We start from the raw sequence: 20,227 nt of genomic DNA, 5'->3' as shown, positions 1-20,227 counted from the left end.
CTGAAGGGAAGAAGCCACTGTCAGCTCCTGCAGTCTCACCCATGACAGGCGCCTCAGGAGATGCCCTGAGGAGGGAACTGCAGGGCAAGCACAAGGGGGAGTCTGACCATCTGCAAAGCTACTGTAAGAACTATACCTTTGCTATATTTAGCAGGATAATTGTAGTTCATGCTCTGGTGAGGTGATCTAGCACCACCTTGATCTGCTCCTCTCAGAACATCTTGCTTCGGGGGGGCTTTTGCCCACCATCACAGCAGTGCAGACCAGTGTACATCCACACAGTGTTTGTGACCTTTCCCACTCCAGTCTTCCAGGCCTTGTACACAAAAAAGAAGTCACGTAGCCACCATTTCACCCCAAAAATTGGAGATAATTTATTAAACTTTATCACTGACTGAAAAAAGTCACTAATGTCTCTTATAATAAGTTAATGTTCTTAACAGAAAACCCCAAGCCATAATTACTGCATTTGCTCAGACTTAATACACTTAGTTTAACAGTTCGGTACTCAATAGGTTCCCCTTCACAGAAGGGAGTTTTCAACCACACCACAAACCTCTGATTCTTTCCCACTGCTCACTCAAACAAAGTAAACTCCCTGGATGGCCACTGAGCAGTCCAGCATCCCCCTCCCCTCCTCTGCAGGATGCAAACATCCACCCACCTTCAGCTTCATCGCCTGCAACCAGCAGAAGGGAGCTGGCAGCAGACAACTCGCATCCCTTGACAACCCCAGCCCCAAGTGTGCTTTAGACCTGCTGTAGGGGCAGAGGTCTCAGCCCAATCCCTCTCAAGGAGCTGATAAAGCAACCTGGGTGGCACAGCATGAGACTTCTCTAACCCACACAGCACTGCATGGACACAGGTGGCACCCAGCCCAGTGCTGAGATTGCACTCGTGGCTGCAGCTTTCCCAACGCCTCCTCTGAGAGGAATACAAAACCTTGCTCGCTCCAGTGATGCTGCATTCATTGCTTTTCCTTGATGCCACGCTCCTTGTGATTCTGTTCTAAGGGCTGGGCAATAGGAACTCAAGTCATTAGACAGAATGAAACTGCTAAAAAAAAAAGTTTCCAAGGACACAGCACAGAAACTGAGTGTCACCACCTTCCACAGCACTCAACATGCTTGGTTCCCTGGGAGCTCACCTGGCCAATTCTTACCATAACATGAAGAACACTTTTCACTCACTGTGTGTGCCAGCTTCTAAGTTATTAGTGCTCACATGAAGGGACAAACAATCCTAGAAATTTTCTGCAGCCAAAGTACCCAAAATCGTAGACCCAGGAGCGCAGCCTACAGGGAGCCTCCCCAGATACAGCGTGGTAAAGCTGCACGGCTCCTCCTCAGCTAAAGCCTCCTTGCAGCAAACGCATATGAGAGCTCTGCAAGATTTCCAAGCAGGAGTCAGTGTCCTAAACCAATCCGTTCAGAACATTTTGGGACAAGTCATCTTAACTGCCTGCATTTCATACCTGCTCCCACACCCTCAGCCCTGCCACCAATATGCACAAAGAAGTCAGCAAGCAAGAACCACAATTAAAAAATCCTGTGCGCTTGACCATGCATCCTCCCCACTGTCGGAAATGCTTCTCACTCCCTTCTCCTCACTGGCTGCAAGGGAGGGCAGCATTTCCCACCACCGAGCAACGGGTCCATCATACACCTCGGGAGGCAGCCGCAGCCTTCAGTAAGGAGGTGACAGACCCATCCTCGCAGCACCTACTGTAACATTATGGAAGCACACAGCTCTTTGGTCATTAACAGCAGTCACAGCCACTGGCATCACATCTCCAACCTGAAAAAATAAACTCTAGCTAGACAGCTGCCCAAACCTTGCACAAGCTGGCCCAGCCCACCCACCCGCACAACCAGAGAGAAAAACCAACAAGCTGTTTTATTACTCAGCAACCTCTATCATCCTCCTGCTTCCCCTGTTCATCCTCTTCTGTTTCTGTTTTAATCTGGGCCACTCCAAGACGGTAGAGAGCATCACGAATTACCACCTCCCCAGGCTGGCAGCTCTGTACAATCTCCTGGATCTGCCGATTCACAATTTCCCTGCTGGTGAGGAAGTCCATGAGGCGGTTGTAGAGGTAATAGTGCGTGGCGTTCTCAAAGGTGATGGGCCTTTGACGAATGTTGCTTGTTTTACTGTCGCTGATAGCAGTGATGATGGCGCTGTAAGGCTCCAGCTCTCGGCACAGGGAGATGCAGTGATGCCGAGCCGTTGGATCTTGGTGACTGTCCTGCTCCGAACCCATGTGAACAATTCGGCGTGCTGAGGACTTGGTGATTGGGTGCTGAATGGAATGTTCAGCCACAGTCATGTCTACACTGTAGTGCTGGTCAAGCAGTTCAGGGCAGGACACGTACTGGAGGACAGAGACAGGCACCAGGTAGAACAAGGAGCAACTTTCTCACAGTAAAGAACAAGGCAAAACTGTTTGGCTGAACTCCAACCAGCACTAAGACCCAGGACAGAGGGAGGGTGAACAGATTAAGGTTCCCCCTAAAAACCACAAAGGTGTTCTGTACACTGACTGAACTCGTACACCCTCAGACATAACCCCAAGGCACTAGCAAGCCTCTTCCTCTCTCCTTTCTCAAGTAATAGCAGCAGCTTCAGAGAACCAAGTACCTCTGTCACAATAAAACACATGCTCCAAAGTTCATGATCTGACCTGTTACAATGCACTTCCAGCACAGTTCCTCCTATTAAGGAACATGAACCTAACACACATTGCCCCAGCAACACATGATGCTTTCTGCTACGCTTGGAAGCAACACGCTGGCAGAGCTGTGAGTCAGGACACACTGACCAGGTCCAATTATCTTGAAGCACAATGCAGGTTTCAAACACACGAGAATCATAGAATGGTTTAGGTCAGAAGGGACCTTAAAAGATCATCAAGTTCCACCCTCCCCTGCCATGGGCAGGGACACCTCCCACTGGACCAGGTTGCTCAAATCCCCACCCAACCTGGCCTTGAACACCTTCAGGGATGGGGCAGCCACCACGACTTCCCTTGGCAACCTAGGCCAGCACCTTACCACCCTCACAGGAAAAAAATCCTTCCTAATATCTAATCTAAATCTCCCCTCTTTCAGCTTAAAACCATTATCCCTCATCCTATCCCTGCACTCCCTGACAAAGAGCCCCTCCCCAGCTTTCCCACAGTTCCTTTCAGTGCTGGAGGCTGCTCTAAGGGCCCCCCTCACATTTTTTATTTTTTTTCTTTTAAATCTCACTTGAATTTTTTCCATACTGGGCTGGCATAGTTGGACATAACTAACCGTTGGAGGATCCATGGGGTCAGAGAAGCAGCCCTGTTTTTTCCCCCACATCTGGGAAGTCAGGCCAGGACAGCAGACATCTGCACACAGTGCCACTGAAGAGGCTGTATCAACAACATACACTGGAGGCCAGTGACGTGAGGAAACCAACAGGTCCACATGATCCCGTGCATTTTCTCCTCTCACTAGGTACTTTGAGCCACACACAACCTGGAAAGAGAAGGATTACCACCAAACAGCACAATAAAACTGAAAACTTCAGGTATTCCAGACAACACAGTAACCAGACAGTTACTTTCTATAAAGATATTCTGTTTCTTCCTCATACACATTTACTTTGTCTTGTTCAGGAAGAGGAGATTTGCAACTCCGCCTCAGCAGTAACATGAAAACTGGGCTTCAGATCATTAATGGAACTTGTAATCTCCTGCAGAGCTGCTCAACGCCGAGGCCCTGAGGCAGTGTTTTCATTCCCAAGGCTCAAAGAGGCCCACTCCATCACTCCTATTTAGCGAGGGAGTTCCACAATAATAACAATGAATAACAAGGTAAGAAAAAAACCCTCACTGACTCCAGCCTCCCTTACCTGATGTGGACACACTTTGTAGATTTTTCCTCCTGTGTGATGAGCAGAGGCTTGTGTGATGCTTGTCCCATTCTGTACAAACTCATAGAGAGCCAACAGGGAGTAGCAGAGCTGGTCCTAGAACAGACAGGCCCCGGAGAAAGTCTAGAATTAATGGGCTCCCCGAGAGAGGGCGAAGGCTGCAGGCAAGTTCTCCCAAATGCTAATTTGCACTTCATCCAATAACTTCCTAATCCCACACTCAGCACTGTGAGGATGACAAGCAATTACGTGATGCTGAGCCTGTGATGAGGTAATTACAGGCTTCCTTTCTTCTAGCCCACAAAGGCTCAATTTGTAACAGCATGTGTAATTTACCCTATAATCTGCAGGGACTCACTTCTAAGCCACCCCTGCCCTTAGTCCGGTCAGATGAGACGTTAATGACCTAGGATGGGAAGTCTGAATGAGGGAAAAGTAGTGAAGAACTGCTCCACTCCTGCAGGCTCCTCTGTGGGCAAACAAGCCATTACCTTTGTATCTGAAGCCTCCCAGGGGATGCCACACTGTGTCAGAAAGCGCTGCAGCTCTTCCTCACTGTAAGAGCTTATCAGCTCAAGCCTCAAGTTTTCTTCCTGAAGGAGCCTCACCAAGGCACTCCCATTACCTGCAAAGGAAGGAAACAAGACTCAGCACTCATTCTCAGGAAGGGAAGTCACCAAAATAATTTCTTCTGAAGACTACAGAAGCAGGGATTGCATGACCAACTGCCAACAACAGAAAGCAGTGAACAGCCTTTTTAGCAAAGCGCACACTTCTCTCAAAGCCTTTGTTAGTAAAGTCACCAAACCGAGCTCAGGAGAGCTGCAGACTCCATGATCGCTTGTCTGTCCTGTCATCTGCAACCTTGAAATGACCGGGTGGACTAACATGAGGATAAACAAGTGACAAGAGTGCAGAGAAAGGTGACTACAGCCTTCAGACTGAGCAGCTCCAGGCTTACTCTGCCCTCTACTTCTTTCTCTGGAGCTCCTCTCCCACAAAAGCCCATGCAGCCCTTCTGCAGATCAACTCTCTAAACCAGCTGCAGCCCGGGTTGCAAAGCCAACTCATACAACACTTCTTAAGCTTGCAAAGCCAACTCATACAACACTTCTTAAGCTTGCAAAGCCAGTTTTCCTTCTCATACCTAACACCTAATGTGTTAAGGAAACTGGATGCTAACTAAATTTAGCTCTCATATACCTGAGCTTAACTCATCTCATGGTTTCTTGCAGTCAGTGCCCTGGATAGAATGAATATTGACAACACTGAGCAGCACTAACATGTCCTAGAGACATCCAACTCTTCGTCTTTTTTCAAGTTCTGTAAAAACTTATTCACCCTTTATTGAGATCATTATAGTGAAATACCAAGCACTGCCTGCAGCTACACAGTCCAAATATCAGTCTAACACGAAACAAATACTGACTGGCATTCAAGTTGTGCAGGCGTCCCTCTGCAATTACACTGTATCTCATCTGGAAAGCAGTGTTTTCATGTCCCCCACATCTCGAATGTATCAGAGCACACCAGTGCATCCATGCTTCACTAGGCAGGCCAAAGTTCAAGCTGCTAAGTATCCTGAAAACAGCTGAACCTTCTCTCAGCAGAAATTTTAAAGAATCATGCAATCATCAATTCTCAACTCTAAACGTCACCAAAAGGTGGAAGTCACTAACACATAAAGCACTCCCTTAATAATCACAACCTCAGCAGTTACCTGGCATTGGCTGTGCAGCCAGGATCTTGTCCTTCTCAGTATTGATTACCATCGCTCCTCTCATCAGTGGAGGGAAGAAAGGAGCAACAATAGAGGCATCAAACTTTGTGATGGGGATGCTAGAAGGAAAAGCCACCTGCTCAATCACCTCTGTCTCCATCGTGGACCAGAAGTCTTCTACATTCACTTCACTTGATGGCAAGAACTCCGGCCAAGTAAACTAGAAGGAGCAAGAAACAGACTGGTCAAATACAAGTAACCGTAGTTCGTCTGACAGTTGTATGTCAGACTCACCCAAGCCATCAGGACTATCCAGGAGAGTGCTCAGCCCAAATCTAACAAGATGACTTCAGGCTCCTAGAGCTCCCCACAATCATTTTCAGTTATGCGGGAGTTAAAACCACTTATGTGACATAAAAGTCAGACATGCTGCACACTATCAGCATGGCTTTTTTTAAGCCCAACAGAGGAGACAGCACCTCAAGGAAACTGCTGTTGGGGGGGAAAAAAAAAAAAAAGAATGCCTTCATGTCAAACGCGGTCAAGTTCAGCAACTTTCATCCAAGGTCCCCACTGTCAGAGGCTGCTGGACAAATGCTGTGGCCCAGTGACAGAGGATCTTGTTTTCCCCAAACCATACAACAACACCTCTAAGAGGAAGTGCAGGCATCACCACTCCAGCCACATCCTCTTGCTAGGAATCAGCAGAAAACTGCTCACAAAGGTTTCATGTAATTATTGTGTGCTATGAAGACCAGAGTCAGCAAAAATCATTATGATCTGCTTTGAACACGAACAGGATGTGAAGTTCATGAAAAGCCTACCTCTACATTTTTCAGTGCCAGGACATTTTCCACGTTCCGCTGGGCTATTTCCACCTTGGGGGTTATGCCACAGATTCCGCAGATCATATCATTGTAATCCCGGACAGTCAGGCACTCAAAGGCCCAGTAGCCGTTGCACAGCAGTTCCTGGAGCTGAACCTGCTCATCAGGGCACAGGCTTTTTTCTGAAAAGAGAACAAGCCTCTGTTACAGCTTTCACTTCCTACAGCCAGTGGAGAGGTAGTTAAACTCTCCTATGCAGAATAAAACCAAACCTGCCCTCCAGAGAATTGTTATCAAGAACTGGTCACAGAGGTGTGTTGGGTTTAGGAAGCAATTTAACAGAAATGTACCACACCAGAAAAGGTGAGGTTTGCCTCGTTATAACCCAGGAATCAGAAGTAGGTCACAGTATGGTCTAAGTGTTATGGTAAAAAAACAAGAAAGAAAACCCACCAGTTTGCTCCCGAACGGAGTCAAGAATATTTCCAACAGCCACTCTGGGATCCTCTCCAAGTTTAATGTGGTTTCGGATTGCAAACAGAAGGTCCAAACTCACCAGCAACTTATTACCCACATTGAAAAGGCCTGCAGTTAAAACAAGACAGTTACCATCTGTAGGGTTACAGATCTTCCTTAGAAGGAAATATATTCCTTATCGATACACAAAGCACTAGTGAGTGCAGTTCAGAAGATAATGGAAACAGCTGGAAAGTCCTTCTGGGACTCTTCCTTCTTGCACACTAGTGAGGTTAGCTCCTTTCTGTGCAGACAGTGCCCTGATAGAGCCCCGAGGCTTCTGAAAGGTTTAGAGTATAATCATGCTAAGAGTCAATAGCCTTACACTTTTCCTACCTGTGTAAATATCAGTGAAGCTATGGAGGGCCAGACACTGCAGGTTCAAGCACACTTTGACCTGAGCTGTAACCACGTGTAATCTGTTAGCTGTCAGCAGCCAGCACTCCTGAGGACCAGCAAGGGAACTGTAACAGAGAACAAATGATAACTCAGAGTCAAGTCAACAGGTTTTTCAGTTCAGTCCTGCAGTAACTTAAAATGTTCTAGCAGAGATCAGTTCATTGCCGCCACTCTAAGCCAGTTCACATCATTTCACACCAGAAAAAAAGAAAAGTTACATTTTAAAACATAGTCCCCTGGCAGAGTGAGTCAGGCCACTGCTCACATTCCCTTAGCAGCACTACAGCATCTCTCCAGCTCTGTCCACTGGGCACGCAGTATTCAAGAGGTGGAGAAATTCTACAGCCTGAGCTGCCCTGGGAGTAGTGTCAGCCCTATTGCTGTGGGGCAATAATGGTGGCTACTAACACGTTCTACATGACAGCCTGTCCCCTCACAGAGACTCCAGAAGGCCTGCTCCTCTACAGCACAGCTGGCGAGGAAGAAGTTCAGACAGGAAAATGCCAGCTGCGCCCTAGGGGCAGAAGCACAGATGTCCACCTGAGAAAACAGGAATCAAAGTCAGAGGCAGCTCCCTCCCACTGATAGGGGTTTTAATTAGAGCCTACGCAGGCACATGAGAGTCCCACACTGGAAATACTGCCTGCAGAGCATTGCCAAGCAGCCCACCACTGACGCAAGGATTTACAATACACAGGTTGATAAGTCACGAAGTGAGGAACAGGATGGAAGCACTGTGCTGTAAAAAATACACAGTACAACAAGTATCTCTGCTGGAAAAAACTCACGTTAGTACAAGCCTGACCGAAGCAAATATCCTTAATTGGCATCAAGAAAGTCTTTTTGGCTGAAGGAAGAAACACAACAGTAAACTATCATCCTGTCATTTTCCTGCAGGAAACATTTCAGCTCCTGCTTTCAGCAACAGGAGAATGTTTGTCTGACTCAGTGAGGAGATATCTACAGGCTTTTACAGAAATTCAGTTAAGGTAATCTAGCCTACACACTAGTAATTTCTGAAAGCCTTTCAGGTTTCAGTTTGGGTATTTGTTCCAGAAAAAGGATTCATTCAAACCCACACAGTAAGAGAATGAAAACATCATAAGTAAAAAGATCCACACAGGAAATATTCAGATCAGGACGACAGAGAAAGGGAAATCACACAACGCACATCTATAATCCAACAATTTTGCCTCTGTCAGCCTCAAAACATCAGACTGGGAAACACAGAAGGGATGACTAATGAAAAGATTCCATTTCAAGGAAAAAAATACATCTAGACTTGGCAGCCACTCTTTGATCAAGCTCTACTACTGCACAGAAACAGTAACTATGACAAACTAAACTGCACAGGAGAAACAGAAATGCATTATCACTAACCACCTAAACCCTTTCCACACACACGGAGCTTATTCAGTGTCACTTACATCAGCTTCAGTACCAGGAGGGTAAAGCAAATATTATTTCAGGCACACTTTTAACATAAAATATCCGCACAAGGTTGAAAGAGTCACAAGTCTAAAACAGAATCTTACTTCTGTCCCCCTTTGAACAATGGGCTGTTACAGAGGAGGCACTGCGCAGATGGAGACTCATAGTAGTTTGACCAGGAGGTCTGCTCTATGGTGACTGTCTCCTCACTCACGTTGGACAGGATGAGCCGCGAGCTGTTGAGTTCATGGATGAGCGTGAAGACCTCGGCCAGTTCCGACTCATTCTCTGGGATCTGCAGCACCTTGCGTAGCAACTGCAGGGTGGATTGACGCTGGATCTCTTTCTGGGATGGGGTTAGGGGCTCACTGGTGTTCAGCACATCAGACTGACCTGGACTGACCTCCTAAAAAGCAAGTCAAACACTCACATATTCAACGAGGCAAGCACGAGGATGAAATATTAAAAAGCCCAAAGAAGTCATAAAAGGTGGCAGAAACAGTAACCTTCGTACCCAGCAGGCTTTTACTCCACTGCTCAATCACCGACACCAAACAGTAGCTTTAAGCCTAAGTTACTTCACTGAAAACACTTTATTACAGCCCAGCCGTTCAGGAACTCCTAAGACACTGCTAGACCACCACAGATGTGCCACTAAACTGGAGTGTCAGTGGCAAAGGTGCAAGAGGGAGGATCAAGAGGGTGAGGACAACCCCCAACAGGCATACAAACACTTCAATAATCATGGCCATCCTAACTGCCTTTCTCCAGAGCTTATCAAGCCCATACTCCCGTGTAACACACACAGATGGCCATGGCAGCCTGCACACCTCTCAAGGAGTGAGAGAGGACAAGCGCTAAACGAGAACTAGGGACTGCAATGTATTGAATACACTCATTAATTACAATTGATCATCTATAGTCCTTACACACATGCACACACATAAAACAGACACCCGCTTATCAATGCATAAGCACAGGAAAATGAAGCTCCAGGTGGTTCAGAACAGCAAGACCGCCAACACGCTAATAAGTTTAATCACTTAAAGTCTTCTGCCAACATTTCAATGTTTTTCGGTCTAGTCTACCAATAAGATAAATGATCAGCCCAAAGCCCAGAGGCAACAATGAACTGTGTGACAGGACTGTTAAACACATCTAGAACCAGAAAATAAGAAAAAGCTAAATGAGGAAGAGACAAGCCGCATGCCTCTCAAAATGCAAGCTGAGCTAAGCACACTGCTGTTCCTTACACAGCTGCTTATGTGCGAGTTTCACACAGGCCATTTCAGCTTGTTTGTTTGTTTAAAAAACACTACACAAAGTTATGTTCTTCAAAATAAAAAAAGCAAGTGGAAGAGTCATATTACCACACAAAGTAAAATGTCTGCATGCTGACTGGGCATTTCAGCTAAGAACAGGACAGCTCCTTTTTTAGTTTTTAAAGAAACAAAAGAATTCTGGACGAGAAAAGCTAGCATTTGAAACTTTAAAGGCAAGAAAAACCCCAAACAAAACCAGAACTTATTATTTACATCTATGCAGAACAGGAGACAATTGAAAAGCAACTTTCTACAACGAAAAAAAATACTATATCCAGAAGTATATTCAGGCTGGAAGTAAAGTTGCACTACAAACCCCTAAAAATAGAAAGAACTTGTACCAGATGTACGAACTCGATTGACATTAACCACAAATTGGCCACAAAGCAGAGCATACTTGGGAGTTTCTTGATGAAGTCTGAAGTTCAACAAAGCTGACATAACAAATGTGACTTCAGGGGTGATTTCCCAGGCGTATACCAACACATCATAAGCATTTTTAAGCTACAGAGACATCCAGTGGTAGAACTGAGTGCTTTCAGTCTCATTCTCAGCCTGAAGCACCACTGTCGCAGGGTTTGGACAGTACAAACATCATCGTTAAGTCAACAGGTCATTATTCTGTTAGAGAAGTTTACTATACTGACAAAAAATTAACACATTCCCATGGGCACCTGCAAACTACAGTACTTCCCTGCCCACCCCACAGCCATTTCAAAAGAGAAATTATTCTGAACCTTACCAGAGATTTTGCTGTTTTCTCAGCTCTGTCTTTGGCAAGATTGTACCCGCAGCTGGGACAGATCCGTGGCTTGTGCCTGTTTGTATACACGTAACTACAGGAGGGGTTCTTGCATTTCCCTCTGCCACGTGATGTTGCCAATCCCAAATCCTGAATGACACAAAAGAGATGTTTGCTTACCTGGACTTCTAGATGCCAACATGATTCCAGAGAAGCCTTCTTGAATATCATATGCTTTTTCAGCACTTTGTAACACCTCATTTAAAGGTCAAATAGCAGGCCCTGTTACTTTGTACAGTGTATTTTAACTGCTGCTCAAACATTTTGAGGCCAGTTCCAGAAACCAAATACTCACACATTAAACTCATTCAGAAACCACCAATCCTCGCTGCTGAAGGTATGGTTGGACTCAATGACATCAAAGGTCTTTTCCAACCAAACAATTCTATGATTCCATGATTCTGAACTAAAGGAGGGGGTGGGGATTATGCTAGAGCATGAAGAAAAATCTAGCTCTTAACATCATCGCACCCCAGAGATGATAATCCCCACAGTGCAAGCCAGATCTGGAAAACTCACCAAAGTTACAGTGCAGCTGTACTTATAGGAAGGGAACACGTCTGGTTTGACCTCCACTACTTTAACCTGAGATGTCCTGCAGGTCAAAGCACTTTGGAGCTAGAAATGGAAGGCAGAAAAAACACCCATGAGACGCCTACTACTGAATATATACATCCTGTAAGCAATACCTATTAGCATTTTTTATCCCCAAAAAATCAATTCATGTTCATTTAATATCAGAGGACTACAATACACTGTTTTTCATACTAAGGTATTCCAGCATCTTAGCACAGCCAGTCATATTTCAAAGGTGAAAGACTCAGTATTGCATGTCAGATTATCAAAGCACTAGCAGATCCTCAAAACATCTTCTAGGAGTAGCTGTGAGGTTCTCAAAGCAGTCAACACAAAGACTGTCCAACAGCATCGTCTCAGTTCCTAAAATCAGCCATCCAGCACCCGTGGCTGCTTCCAATCCATCTTGTAAGAACTGCCAGTCACAGATCTCTTCATCACGAGGCTGCTACGTTTTTATGTTCTATTTCTCACCACTCATATGCCTCATCCAGGTAAAACAGCATGTATTTGAAAAACAAACCTTTTGCTCCTCGGCACTTGGTGTCTGCATAACTGACTGACCCAGTTGTTTCAGCGTACTGGGCTTCAAGCCTGATGTTCTCACAGGGGAATGCTTGTCTAGAAGGAAGAAAAGGATGCAGCAGGTTAGGTAGGAGAACACAGGTCCTGTTTCATACTGACCTCTTTGGTAAAGGCCACCGCAGTCACGTGAGATTTTCCCTCTGAATTTGAAATGACCCAAGCAGGTGTTTCATGGCCCATTTACCTGCACCCTCAGTTAAAGACGGAGTTTTTCCCAGTGTAGGTCACTATCTCTCTTCAGACATAGCTTATTATTTGACAGAGATCACTTCAACGTGGTTTGGAAAGACAACCACTCCCAAAGCACACCAGAGAACACTGCTTTTACCAGTATTTGCAAAGGCCTGTCTGCTGCCAGGCTGCTCAGTGCTGGTTTCTCTCCCCACACTAGCCGGTGCGGGCAGAATGGCTCGCATGGGTCTTGCTGCAGCCAGCAAGGAGGGCTTAGGTCGCGGTTTACTCTTTACTTCTTGTCCTTTGTGCGCAGCAGGTGGGGCATCAATTCTGAAAGACAAAAGCTACAACTGGAAAAAAATGCCATGGTTTACCCATCAGTATGAATTTTCTTCTCTTCCCTGAACCGTGTTTTATTAGCTCAACAATCAAAACTACTGCAGCAGAAAGGAGAAATAGTGCTAAGGATACATCTGTGACTACAATCTAACTGTCATTTTAAAAAAAATTAGTTCTGATGACCACCTCAAAGGAAAAATCCTGAACTGGCAGAAAACAGACAGTAAACAGAACAGGTCTTATAGGAAGCACTGCCAACAGCCTTCAATTTCTTGGATAAGTCCCATCAGCAGACAACAGACATCATATGCTCTCATAACACACGGAAAACTGACTCACCCTGCTGGCTTTTTTGCAGAGGCATTTGGACTCAGCACCTCAGAAGAAGGTGGCATCCCCAGCCCTATGCTATCTGTTTCTGTTTGCTCTGAAGAGTCTCCTTGCCGTTGGCTCTCTTGACCCAGCACCACTCCAACTGCATTCCCTCTGTCTTCAGCAAGTACGTTGTTTGCAAGAATGTGAGCCTCGGAGATGACCACTTCCTCCCACTCCTGCATTTGCCCTCCAACAGGAACAGCATTCAGCAGCTGGCTGACCGCTTCGGAGCTTTCCAGGGCAGATTTGGAGGTGCTCTCACTGACAGATGTTGGTTCTGTAAATACTGACTGTTGACCTCTTTTAGTTGCTAGAGTTTTAAGAGAGGTGCCTGAATTTGACTCAGATTTGCCTTTTGGTTGCTTTTCCTGGAAACAGAGACAGTCACGTTTCAGAGCTTTAGGCTTTCACAGATAAAGTAAAATCTCTACACATACACCAGGTTTGCCATGGTCTATTCAGTGCTGGACAAAACCAGCAAAATCCTAAGTGTTTAAGCAGTGAACTGTACAAGAGCAGAAAGACATCATCTCCTACAACAGCAAAGTCCCTGATAACAATCTATCTAGCTTCCTGGCCCTTCACATATTATTTTTAGCCACTGTTTACTTTGAAGAATCAGTTTTTCTTCAGCTCTCTCAAATATCACCATTAGCATCCACATCACAAACTCACTCACCACCCTCTGTAACAAGGACGCACCTCCTACGCTCCCCTTTCACAGCTTCAACTCTCTGGCACTGTCTGTTCCTCCACACTATTAAGGAACTAAAGAGACAGAGAACTTGTAGATTTTTGGATATGAGCACTGTGAAAAGCATCCATTTAAGCAAGTCAGGAAAAAGGGAATTACTCAGGAAGGTTTTTTGACTAAAATGTTACCATTGCAACTAAGCCAACAGAAGCCACATTTTGGGGTCAACAAAGGTAGAATGAAACACTGAATGGCAATATGCAAAAAGATATCAGAAGGGGAATCAAGAGTTTCTGGCATGATAAACACATTAATTCTAAGTTCTCTAGAGAGCTTACATTCAGAAGGCAGGTATCCAACCTAGCCCATTGTCTTTCTGGGGAACAGGAATGTCTGTATGTATTTAGCTTCAGTTCTACTGATGTTGTTAATGGTTAAAAAAAACTGCTGGTGCATGCTTTTCCCAAAGCATGACACTATAAACACAAGTGTAACTGTTTATGCAAATGTGTTCCCAGAAGAGCAGAATAAAACTAAAAGTGAGAAAGAAAACTCCTCTAAAGAATAGCCAACTTCAGCTTCCACTAGACCAATTTTGTTAGCTAGCTCTCAAAGGGTCATGTTCCTACTATAGCTGAGAATCATTCTTCCTTCTGTTGAAAAAATTATGCTGGAAGACCACAGAAAGCCTCCATTTGCAGAAGAGCTTCAAATGCAGATGAATTACTATAATAAATGGTTTGACCAAACCCCTGAGCTTAGCTAGGGCTGTAGTAGGAAGAACAGGCAACGCCTTCGAGTCACAGGAACTATAGCGCAGGCAGAGGGCCAGAAGAACATGTGTCCTCTCAATCAGAGTTACCAAATGCAGCCTCATCTATTCTAACTGGCACCATTACAGGTGGCATCTTAACCCAAGGTGTGGTGATTTCAGGGCTGTCTCACCTTAGCCAAGTGTCTCTGCAGTGGTAACATGCTCAAGCACTGGATCATTCCCAGTATATTTGACCTCCTGTTCTAGATCCACAGACCCAGAAATATCACAGGCATTGACAAAACCAGCGCTTTTTGTCTGAAAATCAGAGAAGGCATTTACCTTTGGGATCCATTTCCCTCCCAGGAAGTTCCCACACATTGGGCATTTTGGTGGCTTATGCCTCGTGACGTAAGTGAAGGAACAGCCAGGATTGGTGCAATTTCCATGTCCCCTGCGAGTATACGTGGTTGTCTGAAATGAGAGTTGCCAAGAATTTCTCTACAGAGCTGAAAAAAAAATCTGTGCTCAATGCCCCCTTCTTCCTCATAAGCACTTCACAAGCATTATTCAGCAAGTTATCAGCTCTCCCCTGTTCTTCCTGATCACCCACTCCACAAGCAGGATCCAAGCGAGTCAGCACTACAACTACTCCAAGTCTAAATGCTCAGTCCCCAGCTAGGTACCTTTTCTTCTAGAAATGCAAGCGCTGCTGTCAAATAAATGAAACGATTTAAGCTAGGCACTTCTCCTCAGGAACAAAACCTGAGGTATTTCCATTCTCCCTAAGACACCTGGAAGAAAGTCATGCTATGCACCACTATAAATATCCACAGTGTTCCACCAGCTGGAAGCACAGAGGACCTGGAACACAGCTTACACAACACTAGGAGCTGCAGAGCCGACTGCACAATGAAGTCCTACAATGGCTACTGAAATACAGATGGTTGGAGAGCTTAGATTAGAGAAGTAATACTATTCTTCCACATGCAATGGGCCACACGATCATTTACAAGGGCTTCCAAAACCTCAGGTCACTGCCCCTCTCCCGTCACATGGCCAAAGCAAGAGCCATCCACGGGACTGGGGAGCCCACATTTTCCTGTCACAAGCACAGGTTCTTGCCCTTAAAAGGATGGGCACTGGTATTTTATAGAGACAAATATGCACTCAAGTAGAAGGCATGGATGGCTACACAAACCCTGAAAAGGGGAACACAAACTGCTGCTGGCCAGATGTGCTGTGATAGCATTATCTATTCCATCAGGTCCCAAGAATGTCTTGAGGAAGAAGGCAGCAGAAACAGGCCGTAATAAAAGACACTCTAGGAAGTCAGAGACCCCATCAGCATACACAAGGCATAAAACCAGGGACAAGAAATACATCAGCTGACATGATGACTCCAAACTGAATTACCTTTAGGAACTGGACCATGATCAAACCCTTCCCACTTTAACATCTTAAAGACAAACCTATAGCAATATATCCATACCTTAAAATACCATACAATACTCTGAATTTCTTACCAATTTAATTGATGCTGGGTTCTCCACAACAGAATGAGCAGGTAAAGGTAACATAATAAACTGTGTAGCAGGTGTGGAGGAGCTGCTCTCTTCAGTATCCTAAAATCAAGCCAAAGAAAAAAAATATGCAGAAAACAAGAGATAGGTGACCTGTGTCCCAGCCTCTCATGAATGTTACAATTGAACGTATGTTCTAAGGACTAGCAAGATCAGAAAGCAGGAAAGGAGAGCAGTCATTCCAAAAGCAATGGCCTTACCAGGCCTACTTTGGAAATACCAGACTTTCTGCAGCTTGAAATTGAAAACAGCAGATCCAAATCTTCACAGAACCAGGTTTTCTATAACCAAACCCTAACACTTCAGCTTAAAAGGACCCCCTTCTACCCCTCTGCAACCAAGAAACCAGCTATCAGGAGCACAGAGGTAACATTTTTTTCTCCCCAAAATCTCGTAGTCCAACTGTGGAACCCACCCCAATTACTGCTATAATAAATTAAGAAAACTAAAGCAGTCATCACAAACACAAGTGATACAGCACATGGCAGAGCCAATCTGCAAGCAGAGAGGTGTAATCACTCAGTTACACACGGTGCCATTTCCCTCACCACTGAGTTACGCAAGGGTGCTGGCCTCTTCTCCCAAGTGACAGGGGACAGGACAAGAGGGAATGGCCTCAAGCTCCGCCAGGGGAGGTTCAGGCTGAACATCAGGATAAAATTCTTCACTGAAAGGGTCATTAGGCAATGGAATGGTCTGCCCAGGGAGCTGGTTGACTCGCCTTCCCTGGAGGTGTTCAAGGTGCAGGTGGATGAGGTGCTGAGGGGCATGGTTTAGTGTTTGATAGGAATGGTTGGACTCGATGATCCGGTGGGTCTCTTCCAACCTGGTGATTCTATGATTCAAGCACACTGGGCAATGCGGGATACCCTGCAGCCACTGAGGATTTCAAGTGAAATGTATTAAATGGCACTTGGACATCTCAGGTGAGACGTTGGCAGGAGGCCGAGTGCCACTAGAACGACTTACCCTGCCGGTCACCACGGTCACCACAGATACACCATCTGAAACCTGAGGGCGGGCCACAGCGATGCTCCCGTTGGAGATGTCTGTGGAGCCACTAACTAGAGTCTCTTCAATAACCACCCGTGCTGTCTGATACGCTTGCCCTTCTATTTCCAAAGAAGCCTCATCCAAGAGGATTTCTCCAGCCACTTTCTCTGTAACAGGCCCAACATAGTGAGAGAGAACCTCTGATGAAACCACTTCTTCCACAGCATCTGTCTGACCAAAGGACGCAGGCTCTTCTGCTAGTCCTTCGATGGCAATGCACTGCTCGGAAATGCCAACGTGGCTCGAGTCCACAGACAGGATGTTCTGCACAGCATCGCGGGACACGTTTGTGATATTGGCGGAAGCTTCGGATGCTGCCTGACTCTGTGTCACACAAAGCTCCAGCGACTGCCTGCTCCTATCCTCCTGAAGAGTGGTTTTGGGAATAATTATATAGTCTGAGCGAGGAAGAATCTTACGGAAACCTGGAATGTCTGGAACTACTGCAGTTCGAGCAGAAACCTTGGAGTTCTGTCAGCAGAAAAAGAGCACAGAATAAATGAATACGAGAAAAGGAAGACATATGGTTGTCAATCCTGCTATTTTAGTGCCTAAAGTTCAAATGGTTTCCTAAGGTAGGCTGCTGGGAATTACTCCGCGTGTCAGATCCTGGAGAATCCCTCTCAGCCCTGTTTTTATCACCCTCTTTACCATCAATCACCCTGATGACACGACACAAAAATAACTACTGCCCCTGTCAGCGGGAACCAGACAAATCCATCTTGGACTTCAAAGCATTATCCCTTAACTGAACCCAAGGCAAAAGCAAGAGGCACTGGCGTCACTCATTGCTCCTTTACACATTCTCCTAAGCAGAAATACAACCTGGAACCAACAGTTCAGTGATTCTCCCACACAAAGTGCTGCATAAGCAGTTAAGTGCCTCTCCTTCCACATAGCAAAGAGCTGTCACAGAAAGAGGACTTACCGGGTCCAACCCCTCCTTCTCTAGCTTGGCCTTCTCCAAGTAGTAGCTTTTTTCAGCCACACTGAGCAACCTCCAGCTCTCACTGATCTTTTTGTTGATTTCAGATTGAGGGAGGTGAGGGAGCTCTTGCTGTACTTTCAAGTAAATGTCATAATAGTAGAGGAGGTAAGCAGATCTGAAACACAGAGACCCAACGTTTAACATCATTCACAAATTCCTTTGGAAAGAGAAATCAACAAGGTTAAGTTTGTCTCAAGGTCAAATGACAAGTATGTCACATTCAATTCTACTTGTTAATGCATTTTTTAAGCAAACGAAAAGTAAGATTCTGAGGAGAACCTCTGTAGTAAGGAGAAAGAGTCTAAGGCAAATTATTCCGGAGTACACAAACTTTAAATTGAGCAACAGTAGCAACATAAAGGCAAGGATGTCAGAGTGTGCCCAGAGGGTCAAGCTAATTTTTCATGCATGATGTTTAACTGCAGAGTTCACTTTTATCAGAAACAAGAAAAACTTCTCCCATACTCTACACAGGAGCTAAATGAATGCAGAAAGAACTTACCTAGGCTTTTTGGCTTTTTCTGCGTGGTCACTTTTATATTTCTTTTTCTTCTTAGACGGCACCGGTGATGTGTAAGTGTAAGTGTCCTCTATTTCCTCCATCACCACAGTTACTTCAGTGCCATCGTACGGGGCCTCCATTGCTAAAAATACACATTTCACGTTACGCAGTCACCCAGTTACACAACATCGCTCCCAAAACCCACTCTTAATCCCCTTTGAAAGCTGATGAAATCACTGACATCTAAGTTTGGCATTAATGAAGCAAGAAAACCGTGTGTTAGCTACTCACCTGTTCTTAGAACAGCTTTACTGCTGTGGTCTTGGCACCATCAGATAAGCGCAGCCACTGTGTGCGCCCTGGCACAAGTTTCTCAGAGTTGTGGCTGCCCCATCCCTGGAGGGGTTCAAGGCCAGGTTGGATGGGGCTCTGAGCAGCCTGCTCCAGTGGGAGGTGTCCCTGTCTTAGCAGGGGTTGGAACTGGGTGGGCTTTAAGGTCCCTTCCAACCCAAACCATTCCGTGCTTCTATGATAAGTGGTAATGCAGATCCAGCCTTATCCCGGTGAGCAGGAGTCCAGCTCTGAGGCACCACAGCCACACTCACAAAAGCGAAGCCAGAGGTTGAATAAGCACGGAAACCTCGTAATCCTCTTACCCACCAAGAGCTCCTCGCTTAACACCGGCAGCAGCTCCAGCCTCCGGGAGGCGGGGAGGGCCCGGGAAGCCTCACAACATACGCGACAACGCTACCTGGGCTCAGGTGCGGCCCCTGCCTGCCCCCCCCCACGCGGCCACAACTCCCGGGTGGCCTCGGCTCCTCCACGGGGCGGGGCGGAGCTGCTGCCCCTCCCCGGCCCTGGCGAACCCTTTTCTCCCGGTGCCCCCCCAAGGCGCCGGCACTCACCGGGTGGCCCCTGGGGGCGCGGTCGGAGGGGCGGCGAGCGGCGGTCACGTCGCAGGGGGCGGCGCGGGGGGCGGGGGGCAGCCGCATGGAGAGCAGCGGGCGGGGCGCCCCGGCATGCTGGGCCCGCGCCGCCGCTTCGGCCGCCGCCGGAAGTGCTCGCGGCAACGACTTCCGGGTCACGGCGCGGGGGAAGTGGAGGCGGGGGGGGGGGTGGTGTCGTTGCGGGACGGTGGCCGGGAGGGGCCGTAATTGCTGCGCGTGCGCGATGTCGCGGTGGCTGAGAGTCCTGTCCTGGCGGGGGTCACTGTGGGGTTGGAGTCATAGGGTGGTGGGATGGTTGGGGATGGAAGGGACCTCAAAGCCCATCCAGTCCCAACGGCCCTGCAGGGAACAGGGACATAGAATCATAGAATCATAGAATCATAGGATCATAGGATCATAGAATGGTTTGGGTTGCAAGGGACCTTAAAGTCCATCCAGTTCCTCCCCTGCCATGGGCAGGGACACCTCCCACTGGACCAGGCTGCTCCAAGCCCCATCCACTTGGCCTTGAACCCCTCCAGGGATGGGGCAGCCACAGCGTCTCTGGGCAGCCTGGGCCTCTCCACTCTCATTGTGAAGAATTTCTTACTAATGTCCAATTTAAACTACCCCTCTCAATTTAAAGCCATTCCCCCTTGTCCTGTCACTCCATGCCCTTGTAAGAAGTCCTTCCCCAGCTTTTCTGGATCCCCTTTCAGTACTGGAAGCTGCTCTAAGGTCTCCCCAGAGCTTTCTCT

At 46.6% G+C, this 20,227-nt stretch overlaps 2 protein-coding genes across 2 annotated transcripts in view; one reads left to right on the top strand and one right to left on the bottom strand.

Moving 5' to 3' along the window:
• Positions 1 to 344: 344 nt before the first annotated feature.
• Positions 345 to 19,601, bottom strand: HMGXB3 (HMG-box containing 3). Its single transcript, XM_069869138.1, has 20 exons — positions 19,449 to 19,601; positions 18,544 to 18,685; positions 17,982 to 18,156; positions 16,970 to 17,524; positions 15,944 to 16,042; positions 14,760 to 14,891; positions 12,934 to 13,337; positions 12,410 to 12,585; positions 12,020 to 12,117; positions 11,440 to 11,538; positions 10,861 to 11,010; positions 8,901 to 9,202; positions 7,303 to 7,430; positions 6,904 to 7,035; positions 6,448 to 6,632; positions 5,624 to 5,843; positions 4,395 to 4,528; positions 3,883 to 3,999; positions 3,297 to 3,506; positions 345 to 2,374 (listed from the first exon to the last, which is right to left on the bottom strand). The coding sequence occupies exons 2-20, from the start codon at positions 18,681 to 18,683 to the stop codon at positions 1,904 to 1,906; spliced, it is 3,927 nt and encodes a 1,308-aa protein (XP_069725239.1). The 5' UTR covers positions 18,684 to 18,685; positions 19,449 to 19,601; the 3' UTR covers positions 345 to 1,903.
• The window catches only part of RNF130 (ring finger protein 130), a 163,049-nt gene continuing 162,308 nt past the window's right edge, over positions 19,487 to 20,227 (top strand). Inside the window, exon 1 of the mRNA XM_069869144.1 lies at positions 19,487 to 19,492. The gene's annotated coding sequence lies outside the window, so the exon portion shown is untranslated. The remainder of the gene's footprint in view (positions 19,493 to 20,227) is intronic.

This window comes from Phaenicophaeus curvirostris, chromosome 15, assembly GCF_032191515.1.
Source record: "Phaenicophaeus curvirostris isolate KB17595 chromosome 15, BPBGC_Pcur_1.0, whole genome shotgun sequence".
NCBI classification, from domain to species: Eukaryota; Metazoa; Chordata; class Aves; order Cuculiformes; family Cuculidae; genus Phaenicophaeus; species Phaenicophaeus curvirostris.
The sequence above is the reverse complement of the archived record's forward strand: the minus strand, read 5'-3'. Positions and strand labels throughout refer to the sequence as shown.

Excerpts from the sequence above, each read along its gene's own strand:
- HMGXB3 (XM_069869138.1), bottom strand. The coding sequence starts at position 18,683 with ATGGAGGCCCCGTACGATGGCACTGAAGTAACTGTGGTGATGGAGGAA. Across the intron at positions 7,036-7,302 it reads CTTCACTGATATTTACACAG|GCCTTTTCAATGTGGGTAAT; the intron begins GTAGGAAAAGTG and ends TTTTAACTGCAG. Across the intron at positions 4,529-5,623 it reads GGCTGCACAGCCAATGCCAG|GTAATGGGAGTGCCTTGGTG; the intron begins GTAACTGCTGAG and ends CTTCCTTTGCAG.